The 19,248-nt window shown below is 46.2% G+C and overlaps 1 protein-coding gene across 2 annotated transcripts in view; it reads left to right on the top strand.

The window, feature by feature from the left end:
* The window catches only part of KLHL29 (kelch like family member 29), a 540,646-nt gene extending 522,161 nt beyond the window's left edge, over nt 1-18,485 (top strand). Inside the window, exons 13-15 of one of the 2 annotated variants that reach the window (XM_038751895.1) lie at nt 2,745-2,889; nt 16,313-16,505; nt 18,025-18,485. In XM_038751895.1, coding sequence (XP_038607823.1) covers nt 2,745-2,889; nt 16,313-16,496 — 329 coding nt within the window. In that variant the 3' untranslated portion in view covers nt 16,497-16,505; nt 18,025-18,485. Of the gene's footprint in view, nt 1-2,744; nt 2,890-16,312; nt 16,551-18,024 lie in introns of those variants that run through there. The other variant, XM_038751894.1, reaches the window with a different exon arrangement.
* Nucleotides 18,486-19,248: the final 763 nt, after the last annotated feature.

Raw genomic sequence — 19,248 nt, 5'->3', positions numbered from 1 at the left:
ATGTTTGGTTTTGTTCTCCGTCTCCCCCTTTTAGACTGTGAGCCCACTGTTGGGTAGGGACTGTCTCTATATGTTGCCAACTTGTACTTCCCAAGCGCTTAGTACAGTGCTCTGCACACAGTAAGCGCTCAATAAATACGATTGATGATGATGATGATGATGTAGAGAAGCAGCAAGTTGTAGTGGATAGAATTCGAGCCTGAGAGTCAGAAGGTCATGGGTTCTAATCCCAGCTCTGCCACTTGTCTGCTGTGTGACCTTTGGCAAGTCACTTCACTTCTCTGGGTCTCAGTTCCCTCATTTGTAAAATGGGGATTGAGACTGCGAGCCCCATGTGAAACAGGGATTGTGCCCAACTTGATTTGCCTGTGTCCACCCCAGCGCTTAGTACATAATAAGGGCTTAACAAATACCACAATTATCATTATTATTATCGTTATTAGCTGATCGCCCCCGTCTTTCTTCCTTGGGCTGCAGCAGGCAAGTGTTGGAAGTTAGACTGAAAGCTCCTTGCGTGCCGGGACTGTGTTCATTTCTGCTATTGTATTCTCCCGAGTGCTAAGTGCAGGGCTCTGCACACAGAAGCGCTCAATAAATACCATGGATTGGTTGAGGTTCGAAAACGCAGGCGTCCCAGGCCTGACAGATGCTCCATCATTCCTCCGCTTTCAGCCGTCTTGATGCTGAATTCCCAGAGGCCCCTTTCCATCTCATACGTCGTCAGCCACAGCCTAGAGAAAGCTCTATCCCAGGGAAACAGGCAGTCTGGATGTATTCTATTTATTTTATTTTGTTAGTATGTTTGGTTTTGTTCTCTGTCTCCCCCTTTTAGACTGTGAGCCCACTGTTGAGTAAGGACTGTCTCTATATATTGCCAACTTGTACTTCCCAAGCGCTTAGTACAGTGCTCTGCACACAGTAAGCGCTCAATAAATAGGATGGATGATGATGATGGGGCGGGAAAGGCTGGTCGTTTTGCTTGAGCAGGTCTGTGAGGTGAATCTCAGTCCTGCTAAAGTAGAGAAGCAGCATGGCCTAGTGAATTGAGCATTAGGCTGGGAAGCAGAGGACCTGGGTTCCAATCCTGGCTCTGCCACCTGTCTGCTGTGTGACCTTGGGTGAGTCACTTCACTTCCCTGGGCCTCAGTCCCCCCATCTGTAAAATGAGGATTAAGACTGTGTCCAAACCAATTTGCTTGTGTCCACCCCAGCGCTTAGTACAGTGCTTGGCATATGTAAGCGTTGAACAAATGCTATCATTATTCATTCATTCATTCAATCGTATTTATTGAGCGCTTACTGTGTGCAGAGCACTGTACTAAGCACTTGGGAAGTACAAATTGGCAACATATATATAGAGACAGTCCCTACCCAACAGTGGGCTCACAGTCTAGAAGGTGGAGACAGACAACAAAACAAAACATATTGACAAAATAAAATAAATAGAATATGTACAAGTAAAATAGAGTAGTAAATACATACAAACATTATATATATATATATATATATATATATATATATTCATTCATTCATTCAATTGTATTTATTGAGCGCTTACTGTGTGCAGAGCACTGTACTAAGTGCTTGGGAAGTCCAAGTTGGCAACATATAGAGACGGTCCCTACCCAACAGCGGGCTCACAGTCTAGAAGGGGGAGACAGACAACAAAACAAAACATATTAACAAAATAAAATAAATAGAATATGTACAAGTAAAATAAATAGAGTAATAAATATGTACAAACATATATATATATATATATATATATACACATATATACAGATTCGATACTATTAGTATTAGTATTATTATTCTCTGGGATTCAGTTGCCTCAACTGTAAAAGGGTAAAAGGGACTGTGAGCCCCACGTGGGACAGGAACCAAGTCCAACCTGACTTGCTTTGTATCCACCCTAGTGCTTAGCACCGTTCTTGGCACATGTAAGCATTTAACAAATGCTATCATTATTACTATTATTCTCTGGGACTCAATTCCCTCAACTGTAAAATGGGGATTGAGACTGGGAGCCCCATGTGGGACAGGAACTATTTCCAACCTGACTAGCTTATATCTACCCTAGTGCTTTGTACAGTACCTGGCACCAAGTAAGTGTTTAACAAATACCATCATAATTATTATTATTATTATTAATCAATCAATCAATCGTATTTATTGAGCACTTACTGTGTGCAGAGCACTGTACTAAAGCGCTTGGGAAGTACAAGCTGGCAACACATAGAGACAGTCCCTACCCAACAGTGGGCTCACAGTCTAGAAGGGGGAGACAGAGAACAAAACCAAACATACTAACAAAATAAAATAAATAGAATAGATAGGTACAAGTAAAATAAATAAATAAATAGAATAATAAATATGTACAAACATATATACAGGTGCTGTGGGAAAGGGAAGGAGGTAAGATGGGGGGATGGAGAGGGGGGCAAGGGGGAGAGGAAGGAAGGGGCTCAGTCTTAGAGTACGTTTGAACTTTTCCATCCCTTGAGGCAATAAATACACCTCCGTCTTTGTCCCCTCTTCCCCTCCCTGGAATTTTTAACCTCACTGAGGACGTGGGTCGTCACTGTCTACAGTGGCCAGGGCGATCGCTGCCCATCAGGAACGGTGAACATTCCAGGCTGCCACCTGGATGGCTCCCAATCGAGCCGGCGAGCCCTGGCCTAGCTGTAAGCGAGCGAGGAACCGGACTCCCGGGAACTGATCTCGGTACGGTTTCTCATTGACAGATAATAAATACGCGCCTGCCGTCACCCTCAATGGCTTCATCTTCATCCTGGGAGGGGCTTACGCCAGAGCAACCACCATCTACGACCCAGAGAAAGGCAGCATCAAGGCCGGCCCCAACATGAACCATTCCCGGCAGTTCTGCAGGTGAGAAAACCCCACCCAGGATGGATTTGGAGGTGCAAGATTTGTCCGGACAGGGCCTGGGGGCCGGGAGATTTCAGGGGACGGGCTGAGAGTGGGAATTGAAGGGGAAACGAAGCTGGGTAGGCTGGCGGTGATTGACCAGATGGTTAAAAGGGACGAGTTTCCCCGCCGGGCACAGACTGTCCCCAGCGCACTCACCCGAGGGATGGGAAATGATGCCTGGAAGGGTCACTAGGTAGAGGGGCACATGGAGGGATGTGCCAATGGGACAAAACGGTGGTAGTGGTGAAGCTCTGGGTTTTTGTCTCTCCTTCATTCCTGATTTGTTGTGGGACCGTGAGCGATTCATGGTACTTTTCTGTGCCTCGGTGTCCCTTCCTTTAATATAGGGATGAGAATATGTGCCTGTCCCCCTGCGTGTAAGGTTTTCTCAGGAAGAACCCCCCCAAATATATTCTAATGGAATGTTGTTGTTGTGAGGAGCATAGATGCTGTACCAGAAGCTTCTTCCTGGCCCTGAAATATATATATATATATATATATAGAGAGAGAGAGAGAGAGAGAGAGAGAGAGAGAGAGAGAGAGAGAGAGTGTGTGTGTGTGTGTGTGTTTGTTTTGCAGTAGCTAACAGGCCCTTGAATCCAGTCTTAAAAAGGTTCCCAGCATCTCGGCATGGACATCAAGGCTCCCAAGCACAGCCTTCCCTGGGGTCCTCGAAGGGTAATTTGTCTCCTCTTGGTTGTGGTCAGGGAACTTAATAACAATAATAATTTTGGTACTTGGTAAGCACTTACTATGTGCCAAGCACTGGTCTAAGCTCTGGGGGAGATACAAGGTAATCAGGTTGTCTCACATGGGGCTCGCAGTCTTCACCCCCATTTTACAGGTGAGGGAACTGAGGCACAGAGAAGTGAAGTGACTGGCCCACGGTCCCACAGCAGACAAGTGGCGGAGCCGGGATTAGAACCCGTGACCTCTGACTCCCAAGCCCACGCTCTGGCTGCTGAGCCATGCTGCTGCACTACCAACCAGTTGTCTACCAACTCCATTATATTGCATTCTCCCAAGCCATTAGCAGTGCCCTGCGTACAATAAGCGCTCAATAAATACCACGGATAGATCTCTGAGATATGTTCTCTCTGGTGGTGGTGAGTGAAGACGGAGCCGGGCGCTTACTTCATCATCAATCGTATTTATTGAGCGCTTACTGTGTGCAGACCACTGTACTAAGCGCTTGGGAAGTACAAGTTGGCAACACATAGAGACAGTTCCTACCCAACAGTGGGCTCACAGTCTAAAAGGGGGAGACAGAGAACAAAACCAAACATACTAACAAAATAAGATAAATAGAATAGATATGTATAAGTAAAATAAATAGAGTAATAAATATGTACAAACATATATACAGGTGCTGTGGGGAAGGGAAGGAGGTAAGATGGGGGGGATGGAGAGGGGGACGAGGGGAAGAGGAAGGAAGGGGCTCAGTGTGGGAAGGCCTCCTGGAGGAGGTGAGCTCTCAGTAGGGCCTTGAAGGGAGGAAGAGAGCGAGCTTGGCGGAGGGGCAGAGGGAGGTCGGGGGTCGCGTAACTTACTTATGGGAAGAGGGTTGGAGGGAATGGCCTCCTCCCCTCCAGCCATTCAGGAAGGTTTCAAAGTCCTTGTGGACGATGGCCAGAAAGAGGGTCACAGCGGAGGGAACCATCAAGGATGGCTGGCTCACCGGCTCCCGTGCCCCTAATTGGTACTCTCTATTGAGCATCTGTTGTGTGCAGAGAGAATACGTGGTCTCTGCCCTCAGAGAATCTACAATCTGGGGGGGAGAGACATTAAAATAAATTTTACAGCTAGATAAAAATAATAATAATGATGGCATTTGTTAAGCACTTACTATGTGCAGAGCACTGTTCTAAGAGCTGGGGGGATACAAGGTGATCAAGTTGTCCCACGTGGGGCTCACAGTCTCAATTCCCATTTTACAGATGAGGGAACTGAGGCTCAGAGAAGTTAAGTGACTTGCCCAAGGTCACACAGCAGACGTGTGGCGGAGCCGGGATTCGAACCCATGACCTCTGACTCCAAAGCCCGGGCTCTTTCCACTGAGCCACGCTGCTTCTCATAAATACGATTGATTGATTGAGACTTGATTCCTGATGCCAGCTCTGCTACCGGCCTGCTTTGTAACCTAGGGACAGTGACTTAACACCCATAGGATAATAACAATAATAATGATAGCATTTGCAGAGCACTTACTATGTGCAAAGCACTGTTCTAAGCGCGGTGGAGGTTACAAAGTGATCAGGTTGTCCCAAGGGGCGCTCACAGTCTTTATACCCACTTTACAGATGAGGTCACCGAGGCACAGAGAAGTGAAGTGACTTTCCCAAAGTCGCACGGCTGACCTCTGGCGGAGCCGGGACTTGAACCCGTGACCTCTGACTCCAAAGCCCGGGCTCTTTCCACTGAGCCACGCTGCTTCAGTAGTGTAAGGTGTATGAGATAAAACAGAAGTGGCATGGAAGGTTTGGGTTCCATAGGTGGTGCCTGCCGTCTGTAGGCAGTTGGGGCATAGAAGGGGAGGAGATTCGAGGTTAATTGGGGAACGTTTTTTGCCGTTCTTGCTTTTCAGAGCCGAGGATTATTTTCCCGGCGCTGAAAAGAGTTTAGCCTCAGCTTGGCGAGGGGCAGGTGGAGACATCTCGAGGCCTGCAGCTGGCTGAGAGCTACCAGCCTATGCCACCCTCCGAAAGCAGGCGGGCAGACAGCTGTGAGGAGGCGGTAATAATAATAATAATAATAATAATAATAATAATAATAATAATGGCATTTGTTAAGCGCTTACTATGTGCAGAGCACTGTTCTAAGCGCTGGGGGGGGATACAAGGTGATCAGATTGTCCCACGTGGGGCTCACAGTCAATCCCCATTTTACAGAGGAGGTAACTGAGGCTCACACAGCCTCCTCTGATCCCCTCCTCCGGGCGGCTGCTTCATCATCATCATCATCAATCGTATTTATTGAGCGCTTACTATGTGCAGAGCACCGTACTAAGCGCTTGGGAAGTACAAACTGGCCACACATAGAGACAGTCCCTACCCAACAGTGGGCTCACAGTCTAGAAGGGGGAGACAGAGAACAAAACCAAACATACCAACAAAATAAAATAAATGGGATAGATATGTACAAGTAAAATAAATAAATAAATAGAGTAATAAATATGTACAACCTGCTACTTTCCCACCAGCCTCCAGATGGTTGAGTCTTGGTTGAGTCTCTCCCACCTCCCCTCCTCCCACCGACCCCCGTCCAGGGCAGCGAAAGAAATCACGGATTCCTGGGAGGTTAATACAGTGTCATCAACCCGCTACCAACCAAGAAAGGCAGTTTCGACTAGTAGAAAGAGCACGCGTCTGGGAGGCAAAGAACTTGGGTTCTAATCCCGGCTCTGCCCCTTGTCTGCTTGGTGACGTTGGGCAAGTCACCTAACAGCTCTGTGCCTCAGTTCCCTCATCTGTAAAATGGGGAGTTTTTAGAACTTAGAGCTTAATAAGAGCTTAATTAGCTTAGAACAGTGCTTGGCACATAGTAAGTGCTTACCAAATACCAAAATTATTATTATTAAGTTCCCTGACCACAACCAAGAGGAGACAAATTACCTGTGAGCCCCCCGTGGGACAACCTGATGACCTTGTAACCTCCCCAGCACTTAGAACAGTGCTTTGCACGTAGTAAGCGCTTAATAAATGCCATTATTAGTAGTAGTATCTCTGTGCCTCAGTTGCCTCATCAGGGAAATGGGGACTAATCCTCCTCCCTCCAACTTGGACTGCGAGTCCTCTGTGTGTGACAGGGGCTGTGTCCAACTTGATTATTTTGTTTCTACCCCAGTGTTTACAATGGTGCTGGAAGGAAGGGAGGGGGAGAGGGAAAGAACAGACACCTGAAAAGCCATTTCATTTTCATCTTTGCCTGCCATCCATAATAACAATAATAATAATAATAATAATAATAATAATGGCATTTATTATGCGTTTACTATGTGCAAAGCACTGTTCTAAGCGCTGGGGGAGTTACAAGGTGATCAGGTTGTCCCAAGGGGGGCTCACAATCTTAATCCCCATTTTACAGATGAGGTAACTGAGGCCTCTCAACCGATCCCATTTCAAAAGCCTCCTGTCCCCTCCACAGCCTCTTTAACTCCACAGCTGGACAAAGATGGAGGATGAGGGGACTGGGGGAAGCGCTTAGTACAGTACTCTTCACACAGTAAGTGCTCAATAAATACGATTGAATGAATGAATTAAATCCATCAATAGGATTTCATAGTATTTATAGGACTAGTGGGAAGGAAGGGTCAGTGTGTCTCTTGTACTCTCCCGAGCGTTCAGGATAGTGCTCTGCATTCAGTAAGTGTTCAATAAATAGCATGGATTGATTGAAGTGAGTTGCTTCCCTTCCAGCATAATCAATCAATCAGTCGTATTTATTGAGTGCTTACTGTGTGCAGAGCACTATACTAAGCGCTTGGGAAGTACAAGTTGGCAACATATAGAGACAGTCATCATCATCATCGTCATCATCAATTGTATTTATTGAGCGCTTACTGTGTGCAGAGCACTGTACTAAGCGCTTGGGAAGTACAAGTTGGCAACATATAGAGACAGTCCCTACCCAACAGTGGGCTCACAGTCTAAACTTTGCATAAGCAAAGTTCCCTTCCAGACCCGACTATCTACTTGTAATAATAATAATGATGGTATTTTTTAAGCGCTTACTATGTGCAAAGCACTGTCCTAAGCACTGGGGAGGATATAAGGTGGTCAGGTTGTCCCAGGTGGGGCTCACAGTCTTCACCCCCATTTTACAGATGAGGTCACTGAGGCACAGAGAAGTTGAGACTTGCCCAGTGTCAACCAGCTGACAAGTGGCGGAGCCGGGATTTGAACACTTGACCTCCGACTCCAAAGCCCGAGCTCTTTCAGCTTGTACTTCCCAAGCGCTTAGTACAGTGCTCTGCACACAGTAAGCGCTCGATAATTACGATTGATTGATTGATTTCCACTGAGCCACGCTGCTTGTCGAATAGTCAAGTGTCTGAATTCTTCTTTTGGCCATTTTACCGCCTGTGTGTTGATTCCCCTGAGCATTCCGAGGAAAGAGAAAGCTTAGGGAAAAGGGGATAAGTCTTGGCCTCGGCTGAGGGTGAAAAATGAAACTTTCTCAAGTTTTAGCTGCGCATTTCAGTCATCCTTCGGGGTCCTCGTGGAGAGCGAGCAGAGTTGGCTCCGTTTCTCCCTAAAAGGTCTTAGCGCTATGGGAGTCAGGGTGTGAAGCCCATGCTCTTTTGCAAACGGAGTGTGTCGAGATGAGTAAAAGAGGTTGTGGGCGTTACTGGGCTTTCCGATGGGGGAGAGGGCAGGCGCTACCACCACCCTCGTGGGATTCAAGGACCTAGAATTTCGTTTTGTTTTTCCAAGATAGCCTTGCTTGGGAATCAGGAAAATTGGTGCGTTTGTGCCGGTATTACTCCTGACTGGAGCCGAGCCGTGTTGCCATGAGAACTCTCCTTCCCGTCCTGATCAACACGCTCCTGCTAGACTGTAGAGATGAATAACCCCAGACTCCCTCCGGTCTCCGTGTTTGACACGTAGTCCTGTAACGGGCCCTAGCCTTCCCCTTTTTAATGGTATTTGTTAATATCGATAATTGCGGAATTAGTGGTGTTGTGGTGTTACTGGAATTGTGGTTTTAGAGACTGGCAGCATTGGCTTAGGGGCAAGAACACGGGCTTGGGAGTCGGAGGACGTGGGTTCTAATCCCTGCTCCGCCGCTTGTCTGCTGTGCGACCTTAACCGCTTAACTTATCTTATGAGGTAACCGCTTATCTTATCTTATGAGGTAACTTATCTTAACCGCTTATCTTATGAGGTAACTCATCTTATGAGGTAACCGCTTAACTTATGAGGTAACCACTGTTACCTCATCTGGAAAATGGTGATGATGATGATGGTATTTGTTAAGCGCTTACTATGTGCAAAGCACTGTTCTAAGCGCTGGGGGGGATACAAGGTGATCAAGGTGTCCCACGTGGGGCTCACACGGTGATGGTGATGAAAACTGTGAGCCCCACGTCAGGGCTTAATAAATACCATTATTAAGAGAAGCAGCGTGGCTCGGTGGAAAGAGCCTGGACTTGGGAGTCAGAGGTCATGGGTTCGAATCCCGGCTCCGCCACTTGTCAGCTGTGTGACTTTGGGCAAGTCACTTCTCTGTGCCCCAGCTACCTCAACTGTAAAATGGGGATTAAGACTGTGAGCCCCACGTGGGACAACCTGATCACCTTGTATCCTCCCCGGCGCTTAGAACGGTGCTTTGCACATAGTAAGCGCTTAACAAATGCCATCATCATCATTATTATTATTGTTATTATTAATCAAGCACTTCTTTTGTGCCAGACACTGTACTAAGTACTGAAGTAGATAGAAACTAATTAGGTTGGACCCATTCCATGTCTCACGTGGGGCTCACAGTCTTAATCCCCATTTAACAGATGAGGTCACTGAGACAGAGGGAAATTAAGTGACTCACTCAGGGTCACACAACAGACACGTGGCAGAGCGGGGATTAGAACCCAGGCCCTGTGCTCTGCCTTCTTTCCCCATAGACCCAGGATCATCCCTCTCGTCCACCATTAGGGCCTTGTGTGCATTTGGATGCTTTCTTGGAATTACTCTGAATAATATGAGATTTTCGTGCGAGTGAGTACGGCAGATTTATGTGGCGGCCTTAATGACCTTTCTGGAGCCAATTCCAGGGAGCTAGCATGGCACCCTGCCCCTGCAGATGGTTGCTTGGAGATTCCAGACCTTTAGCGAAGTGCTGAGGGATGAAAACTGCCTTCTTTAAGCCTCATCCCCTCGCCCTCCAACAGAACGTGAATCCCCCCTCTTCTTTGTCTTGTTGAGGTGCTCCTTGTTGAAGGCAGAAGGGACCAGCAGTAGGGACAAAGGGAGCCCTTTTTTTCCCCCTCCCTGAGGAGGAGGAGACTGTGTCATTCATTCAATCATAATAATAATAATAATAATGGCATTTATTAAGCGTTTACTATGTGCAAAGCACTGTTCTAAGCGCTGGGCAGTGTTCTAAGCGCTGGGCACTGTTCTAAGTCATATTTATTGAGCGTTGACTTTGTGCAGAGCATTGTACTAAGCACTTGGGGGGGGTACAACAGAACAATAAACAGACATGTTCCCTGCCCACAAAGAGCTTACAGTCTGTGGGGACTGGGGGAATCTCCTGTGGGTGAAGCAGCAGATTTATGGAGTGTTTGCCAGAGGTGGAAATACTAGGGTTTGGACAGTTTTGCCTGAGCTGGTGTTCTGCAGCCTGGGACACGGGCTATAAAATGTTGGTCTGGACAGCTCAGTTTGGATATCCCCCCTTTCAGGAGCTTTAGAGTCTGCTGGGGAGAGGGCAGCTTTCTGGAAGGAAAGAACATTCCCCTGAGGAATATATCATCAATCATATTTATTGAGCGCTTACTGTGTGCAGAGCGCTGTACTAAGCGTTTGGGAAGTACAAATTGGCAACATATAGAGACAGTCCCTACCCAACAGTGGGCTGGGCCTCCCAACCTCAGCGTTACACGTCACTAATAATAATAATGGCATTTATTAAGCGCTTACTACGTGCAAAGCACCTGTTCTAAGCGCTAGGGAGGTTACAAGGTGATCAGGTTGCCCCACGGGGGGCTCGCAGTCTTAATCCCCATTTTCCAGATGAGGTAACTGAGGCCCAGAGAAGTGACTTGCCCAAAGTCACACAGCTGACCACTGGCGGAGCTGGGATTAGAACCCGTGACCTCCGGCTCCAAAGCCCAGGCTCTTTCCACGGAGCCACGCTGCTTCTCTAATGAAAGCGCGGAGTGGGTTGTGCTCTGCCTGACCATTTTGTGTTGCTCTGGTAACAGCACGTGTACGCTTAATCCGTCACGTGTGCCTGTCAACAGTCCCAACACTAGCATCCTTATTGTTTCTTCATTCCCGCCCCCAGACTGTTGGCCGCGAGGGTGGGAAGAGAGGAATTACCTCACAAAGGGAGGAAATCTCTAGCAGCATCCTGAAGCCAAATTTTGTTTTGTTTCTTTTTTAAAAAATGGCATCTGTTAAGCACTTACTATATGCTTGGCAATGTACAAGGGGTGGAGCGGCAAATAGGGTTGGACGCAGTCCCAGTCCCACTCACAAGTGAAGTGACTTGTCCAAGGCTACTAATGCCATTGCTTAAATCTGCCATATTCCGTAGCAACAAAATCTCATATTCTTCAGAGTATTTCCAAGAAAGCCATCTCAACTGCACCCCAGGTCTTAACAGTGAACAAAAAGAGTGGTTCCCGGTCTGTGACGGATAGAAGTGTTCGGTTTGGCCTTCACCCGTGGCATCCCACCACTTATCAATCAATCAATCGTATTTATTGAGCGCTTACTATGTGCAGAGCACTGGACTAAGCGCTTGGGAAGTACAAATTGGCAACACATAGAGACAGTCCCTACCCAACAGTGGGCTCACAGTCTAAAAGGGACTTATCCCAAAGTCCCTTGACTTTATTCAGTCATTCAATCGTATTTATTCATTCAGTCGTATTTGTTGAGAGCTTACAGTGTACAGAGCTCTGTACTAAGTGCTTGGAAAGTACAGTTCAGCAACAAATAGAGATAAATAAATATAAATAGAGATAAATAAATAGCAATAAATACGATTGAAAATAGAGACAATCCCTACCCAAAAGCGGGCTCTCAGTCTAGAAGGAAGGAGACAGACATCAAAGCAAATAAACAGGTGCACTGAACTGTTTGGGAGAGTACAACAGAATTGGCTTGATTTGTATATCAATCAATCGTATTTAACAGAATTGGCTTGATTTGTATATCAATCAATCAATCAATATTGTATATTGATTGTATATCAATCAATATTTATTGAGCGCTTACTGTGTGCAGAGCACTGCACTAAGCGCTTGGGAAGTACAAGCTGGCACTTGATTTATTTGGTTTAAATATTTTGGTTTGTTGTCTGTCTCCCCCTTCTAGACTGTGAGCCCCGCTGTTGGGTAGGGGCCGTCCAAACTTGTACTTTCCAAGCGCTTAGTACAGTGCTCTGCACACAGTAAGCGCTCAATAAATACGATTGAATGAATGAATGAATGAATGAATGAATGTATGTTTCTGTAAAGCCCTTTTTCAGTCAGGGGTTGCAAGGTCTTGATGCCTTACTTTGTAGTAAGTAGCTAAACGTGCGTGACACTATATCATTTTTTTAATAGTATTTGTTAGGTGCTTACTATGTGCCAGGCACTGTACTGGCCCATTAGAATAAAAACGGGAAGAGCTCTGGGTTTTGCCTGGGAGGTGTGAGTTCCGCCGCAGTGTCTAATGCTGCCGAGAGCAGGTCAACCCCGCGGCTGCGGATGGAGATCAATCTATCACGGGTATTTTTTCAATTAATCTACTTTATTGAGCTCTTACTGTGTGTGGAACACTGTACTAAACACCTGGGAGAGTACACTATAACAGAGTTGATAGACACGTACCCTGCCCATTAGAGAAGCAGTGTAGCTCAGTGGAAAGAGCCCGGGCTTTGGAGTCAGAGGTCATGGGTTCAAATCCCAGCTCCGCCAATGGTCAGCTGTGTGACTTGGGGCAAGTCACTTCACTTCTCTGGGCCTCAGTTCCCTCATCTGTAAAATGGGGATGAAGACTTTGAGCCCCCCGTGGGACAAGCTGATCACCTTGTAACTTCCCCCAGCACTTAGAACAGTGCTTTGCACATAGTAAGCGCTTAATAAATGCCATTATTATTATTATTATGAGCGTAGAGTCTAGAGGGGGAGACCGAGAGCAGCAAGGTGAAATGGAGAGAGCACAGGGCCTAGGAGTCTGAAATTCATGGGTTCTAATCCTATTTATTTTATTTTGTTAGTATGTTTGGTTTTGTTCTCTGTCTCCCCCTTTTAGACTGTGAGCCCACTGTTGGGTAGGGACTGTCTCTATATGTTGCCAATTTGTACTTCCCAAGCGCTTAGTACAGTGCTCTGCACATAGTAAGCGCTCAATAAATACGATTGATGATGATGATGATGATGGCCCCACTAGTTGTCTGCTGTGTGACCTTGGGCAAGTCACTTAACTTCTCTGAGCCTCAGTTACCTCACCTGTAAAATGGGGATGAAGACTGTGAGCCCCTTGCAGGACAGGGACTGCATCCACCTCAATTTGCTTGTATCCACTCCAGCACTTAGTATAGTGCCTGGCACATAGTAAGCACTCAACAAATTCCATAATTATTATTATTATAGAGAAGACAGTAATAAATAAAATTACATATATATGTCAGTGCTGTGAGGCTGGGAGCAAGGATGAATAAAGGGAGCAAGTCTGTGCGAGTAGGTGACTTGGGATATTGGTCGTGTGATAGCTGATAACTCCAACTTGTACTTCCCAAGCGCTTAGTACAGTGCTCGGCACACAGTAAGTGCTCAATAAATACGATTGAATGAATGAATGAACAGCAGTACTGACTCAAGGGGTTCAAAACATGACCTGGTGAACCTCTATCTTGCTACGTGGACAGGCTCTTACCATCTGCATATATGTACCTGTATATATGTATATATGTTTGTACATATTTATTACTCTATTCATTTTACTTGTACCTATCTATTCTATTTATTTTATTTTGTTAATATGTTTGGTTTTGTTCTCTGTCTCCCCCTTCTAGACTGTGAGCCCACTGTTGGGTAGGGACCGTCTCTCTATGTTGCCACCTTGTACTTCCCAAGCGCTTAGTACAGTGCTCTGCACACAGTAAGCACTCAGTAAATACGATTGATTGATTGATCTGCAGTGTGATCTTTGAAAAGAACAGATTTAACAAATACCATCATCATTATTATTATTATTATTATTATTATTTGTGTGTGGGTGTTTGCTGGGCACCTCTTTCTGCAGTGTCTGGTACCTATGAACTTATTTTAGTTCGATCAGAAAACGATATTCATTCAATCAGTGGTATTTGTTACGCTCTTACTGTGTGCAGAGTACTGGGATACTACAGTACAAAAGAGTAGGTTTATTTTCCCCACCCATAAGCACCTTACTCTAGCCTATAAGCCCAAGGTGAGCAGGGAACTCTACCAAATCTGCTATATTGTACCCTCCCAAGTGCCTAGTAATAATAATAATAAATAATGATGGCATTTGTTAAGCGCTTACTATGTGCAAAGCACTGTTCTAAGCGCTGGAGAGGATACAAGGTGATCAGATTGTCCCACGTGGGGCTCACAGTCTTCATCCCCATTTTAGATGAGGGAACTGAGGCACAGAGAAGTTAAGTGACTTGCCCAGAGTCATGCAGCTGACAAGTGGCGGAGAAGGGATTTGAACTCATGACTTCTGACTCCCAAGCCTGTGCTCTTTCTATGGAGCCATGCTGCTTCTCTAATAATAACAATAATAATAATAATAATAATAATGTTTGTTAAGCACTTACTATGTGCAAAGCACTGTGCTCTGCACATAGTAAGTGCTCAATAAGTACCATTAAATGATTGCTGAAGTGGCCAAAGTGGGAGAAATTTCCATTCAGTGCATAATATCGGTTCCGTTGCTGTCCAGTTTACTCGAAACAAGTGCTATTCTTTCGGGGCAGTGGTTATCAATCAATCAGTCAATCAATCAATCATATTTATTGAGCGCTTACTGTGTGCAAAGCACTGTACTAAGCGCTTGGGAAGTCCAAGTTGGCAACATATAGAGACAGTCCCTACCCAACAGTGGGCTCACAGTCTAAAAGGGGGAGACAGAACAAAACCAACCATACTAACAAAATAAAATAAAATAAAATAATCATTATCATGTGTACTTTTGCTGTGGGGAAATTTACAGAAGGTACATTTTGGGGGTGGTTATGTCCTGGAAGTTCAGGATGGCCCTGAAAGAATAGCACTTGTTTTGAGTAAATTGGACAGTGACAGAACTGATACCATGCACTGAATAGAAATTTCTCCCACTTTGGCCATTTCAGCAATCAGTGGTACTTATTGAGCATTTACTATGTGCAGAACACAGTGCTTTGCACATAGTAAGTGCTTAACAAATGTGCACTCTTTCCCCATTTGTTCCTAAACAGGGCAACTTAGAAATTCTATGGGATGTCAAATAATAATAATTGTTGTGGTATTTAAGTGCTTACTACGTGCCAGGCACTTTCCTAAGCACTAGGGTAAATACAAGATAATCAGGTTGGACACAGTCCCTGTCCCACATGGGCTCACAGTCTTCAGCCCCATTTTATCCACGAGGGAACTGAGGCACGGAAAAGTGACGTGACTTGCCCAAGGTCACATGGCAGACAAGTGGCGGAGCCAGGATTAGAATCCACGTCCTTCCGACTCCCGAGTCCATGCAACTTCCCATTGGTATTGCTGCTTCTTCAGTGGCTGATACGTTGGGAAGCAGCGTGGCTCCGTGGAAAGCGCACGGGCTTGGGAGTCAGAGGCCCTGGGTTCAAATCCCGGCTCCACCAATTGCCAGCTGTGTGACTTTGGGCAAGTCACTTCACTTCTCTGGGCCTCAGTTCCCTCATCTGTAAAATGGGGATTAAGACTGTGAGCCCGTGGGACAACCTTGTATCCTCCCCAGCGCATAGGAAAGTGCTTTGCACATAGTAAGCGCTTAACGAATGCCATCATCATTATTATTATGATTATTAAACCTATGTGCATAAGTCTTATTTAGGGGAGGATTGCGGGGGGAGCTGCAGGATACGTGATTGTATTTCCAACTGTGGTGATGGGTTGTACTGAGCCTTTTTTCTGCGGTAATTATTATTATTATTATTACTATGTGCCAGACACTCTACTAAGCGCTGGAGAAGCAGCGTGGCTCAGTGAAAAGAGCCCGGGCTTTGGAGTCAGAGGTCATGGGTTCGAATCCCGACCCCACCACATGACGGCTGCGTGATCTTGGGCAAGTCACTTAGCTTCTCTGAGCCTCAGTTACCTCATCTGTAAAATGGGGATTGATTGCGAGCCCCACGTGGGGCAACTTGATCACCTTGTATCCCCCCCCAGCGCTTAGAACAGTGCTGTGCACATAGTAAGCGCTTAACAAATGACATCATTACTATTACAAGCTACTCAAATCCGTGATCCAGGGGTCAGAGGCAAGAAATTCAGAAATGAGCGAGGTAGTGATGGCGAGCTGTGGGGAAGAGTGGACAAACAGAAGGGAGAGAGACGATGGCATTGGCCATGGCGGAGAAAGGGGATGAGGAATCGGCCGTGGGAGTTTACGGGATCGTAACTGATAGGGTTGTGCCACTTACTGAGCGCCACCTGAATCCCCCTCCCCTCTTTTTCTGCCGGCAGTGCGGTGGTCCTCGACAGCAAGATCTATGCAACCGGCGGGATCGTCAGCAGCGAGGGGCCTGCTCTGGGCAACATGGAGGCTTACGAACCCAAGACCAACTCATGGACGCTCTTACCGAACATGCCCTGCCCCGTGTTCCGGCACGGCTGCGTCGTCATTAAAAAGTACATCCAGAGCGGCTGATGCTGAGAGGTTTGGGCTTTTTCCCGGTGAGGGGGCGAACGCAATTAGCCGAGGCGAGCAAATGCAAACAATGAACTTACGGCGCTCAACGTTTTTGAATATTCTCTACATTGAATGTAGAAAAATCATCCTCACCTTTTGGTGAACCAGGGGGCGCGGCGCTCCGTGCTATGTACGATAGTGTGACTTTACGGTACAAGTGTGTCGCTTGATATCGGAGTGGCACTTGTTATGAGCGTAGGCTTTTCGATCAACCCCGGGTGCAATAGGGTTTCCCGTATTTTTCACTGGGTGGGGAGAGAATCGAGGTCTCTCCTACAGAGCAAGCTTGATTCTCAAGTAACTTGTGCAGATTAGTTATCCTCTTACGTGTTACTCACTGGGATCTTTTGGGATAAGGTCAAAGGGTCCTAACCACTTGGCTTCCTCTCTGTGTTTTCACCAAATCCATATTTGCAATGCCAATGAGAGAAAAACAAAAATTCTATCTTGTGTGGCACGAGGCTTTAAGGTTGATGTGAGTCTTCCACCAGAGGAAATTAATATTGTAAGTCTCTGGTGCAGGACGGAAAGGGTGGCAGGAGGGTCTGTAAGCCCTACGTGGGGTTTTTCTTTCGTTTTTTTCTTCCTATTTTTTTAGCTACGGGGGGGAAATGAGATTGGACATCATTTTGCTAATCCAATATGAATTTCTTTCAATTCCCAAGGCTAAGTGCAGGGTTGAAACAGGTGACTCTAGGAATGACCCCATTGTGTCTTCTGCAAGTTGTTGATAGAAGCTGACTACTACTAAGAGGGGTACAAACTCTAATTTTTTCTACACAGAGCTACTTACCATAATCTTTATTTTTTGAAGAGAAAACCACACCCTCTTAGGCACTAAAATGACAAACTTTGTAACTCCAGGGCAAGTCGTGGAAGCCTTACCTCATGACCGTGGGAAAAGGAAGGCGAGCTTCTCTCTCCAGACTTCAAAGACGCCTGTCTTTTTGTCAGCCCTGTAACCGGGCAAACAATGGCAAACGTGAGGCCCAGACTCAGCCTGGGAGTGATTATGGGATCACCCGTGAGCAGAGTAAGTGTAGCGGTAGCACAGGAGACTCTATTTTTGATAACTGCACCCTCAAATGGGTTGAGCCCAAGAGCACGCACCCCGTGGGCGGCCTTTCCGAATTTCTAAACGCGACAGGACTACCGAGGCCGAGCGGCTACAAGCCGGAAGCCAAGCTCCGGGAGAGCAGTAGCCGGAAAAGAAAAATGGGATTGGGGAAAAGAAGGGGATGTCCTGTCTTCTTCCCAGAAGAGAGGGAGAGGGCCGCGGGTCCCTCCTTGAGGGTCTCGGATTCCAAAACCTCAAATGACGACCACAGTTTCTATTCCAGGGCGTGGGAGAGGCTGACGTCTCGCTCTTGAGCCGAAGTTGATACCAAATATCCATTAACCGCTTTTAATCCAACAGGACTGACCTTATGCAGCGTTGAGGATCGGTACCCATGACTGACTAATCTCACCTTGCTATCGCTTATAGAGAGGAGCAGATCAGAACAAAACGTGTACCCTTCCGTGTTTAGCCGCACCCACAATACGACACCGGCGCTGAAACCGGCATCAACTTCTCCGATGACTCCCGTCACTTTTTGGGTCAGTGACGAGCCCATCTTCGCTATGCGGTTGTTTTGAACGTTATTTATTCTTTTTTTACAAAAGTAATAAGCACAATGATTCTACATACATTGTATGTCATTTATTAAAAGTATTTATGTCGAACAGGGTGGAAGTGTGAACCTACAGATTGGAGCACAAGTTTCTAACTGCCTGGGGCAGGACTAATTTTAGCGTTGGTGTGTGTCTGCCTCCAAAGGAGGTGCTAGCTGTCGAAAGGACTAAACACATACAACATTTCCAATTTCGCTTATCTCTTCATCCTATCACACTGGAGCAAAACTGGCTATTTCTGTGAATACTATAAAACAGGGTTATCTGTATTGTATTGTACATAGTTTACGTTTATTGTTAAGTTCTTGTTATATATAATAATAAATATATTTATAGATCTAGATTCAGAAGCCAGCATCGTGCCTTCTGTTTAACCCGGAACAGCAGACGTGCTGTCGACTAGTTACCGTTATGGAAAACTTGGGTGATACCTCTGTTCTCCATTTCATTCTTGGTTTTTTACACAAAAGCCCGTTAGCCTCTGGGAACTACCTGGACCCAACTTTCGGACGATCCGTGGATGATGACGGACGCCAGCTTGGGGAGAGCCGTGAAGCCGAGAGTAAGGCATTTCTGCTTGATGTGGAGGGTGATGACTTAGCCACTGGAGATTTTTGTGCTGTGTGATGGTTCAGAAAGGTGATCTGGCCAGTAGTGAGTACATTGTCTAGACTGTGGAGAGGCTGGGATTTCTCTGAAGAGGCTGATTCTTATCACGGTAAGAGGAGCTCCCTCACACCTGGAACTCCCTCCCACTTCAAATCCAGCAGACCAAGGTTCCAACAGCAAAGCCCTCCTTCAGGAGGTCTCCCCCAATTATTTTCTAATTCTCCCCGCTTATATCCCCTTAACTGCCACTTAAGTTCACACCACCTCCTGTAATAATAATAATAATAATAATTATAATAATGGCATTTGTTAAGCGCTTACTATGTGCAAAGCACTGTTCTAAGCACTGGGGAGATTACAAGATGATCAGGGTGTCCCAAAGGGGGCTCACAGTCTTAATCCCCATTTTACAGATGAGGGAACTGAG

This window comes from Tachyglossus aculeatus, chromosome 9 (genome assembly GCF_015852505.1).
Source record: "Tachyglossus aculeatus isolate mTacAcu1 chromosome 9, mTacAcu1.pri, whole genome shotgun sequence".
Lineage (NCBI taxonomy): Eukaryota > Metazoa > Chordata > Mammalia > Monotremata > Tachyglossidae > Tachyglossus > Tachyglossus aculeatus.
This window is presented reverse-complemented; position numbering and strand designations above follow the sequence as displayed.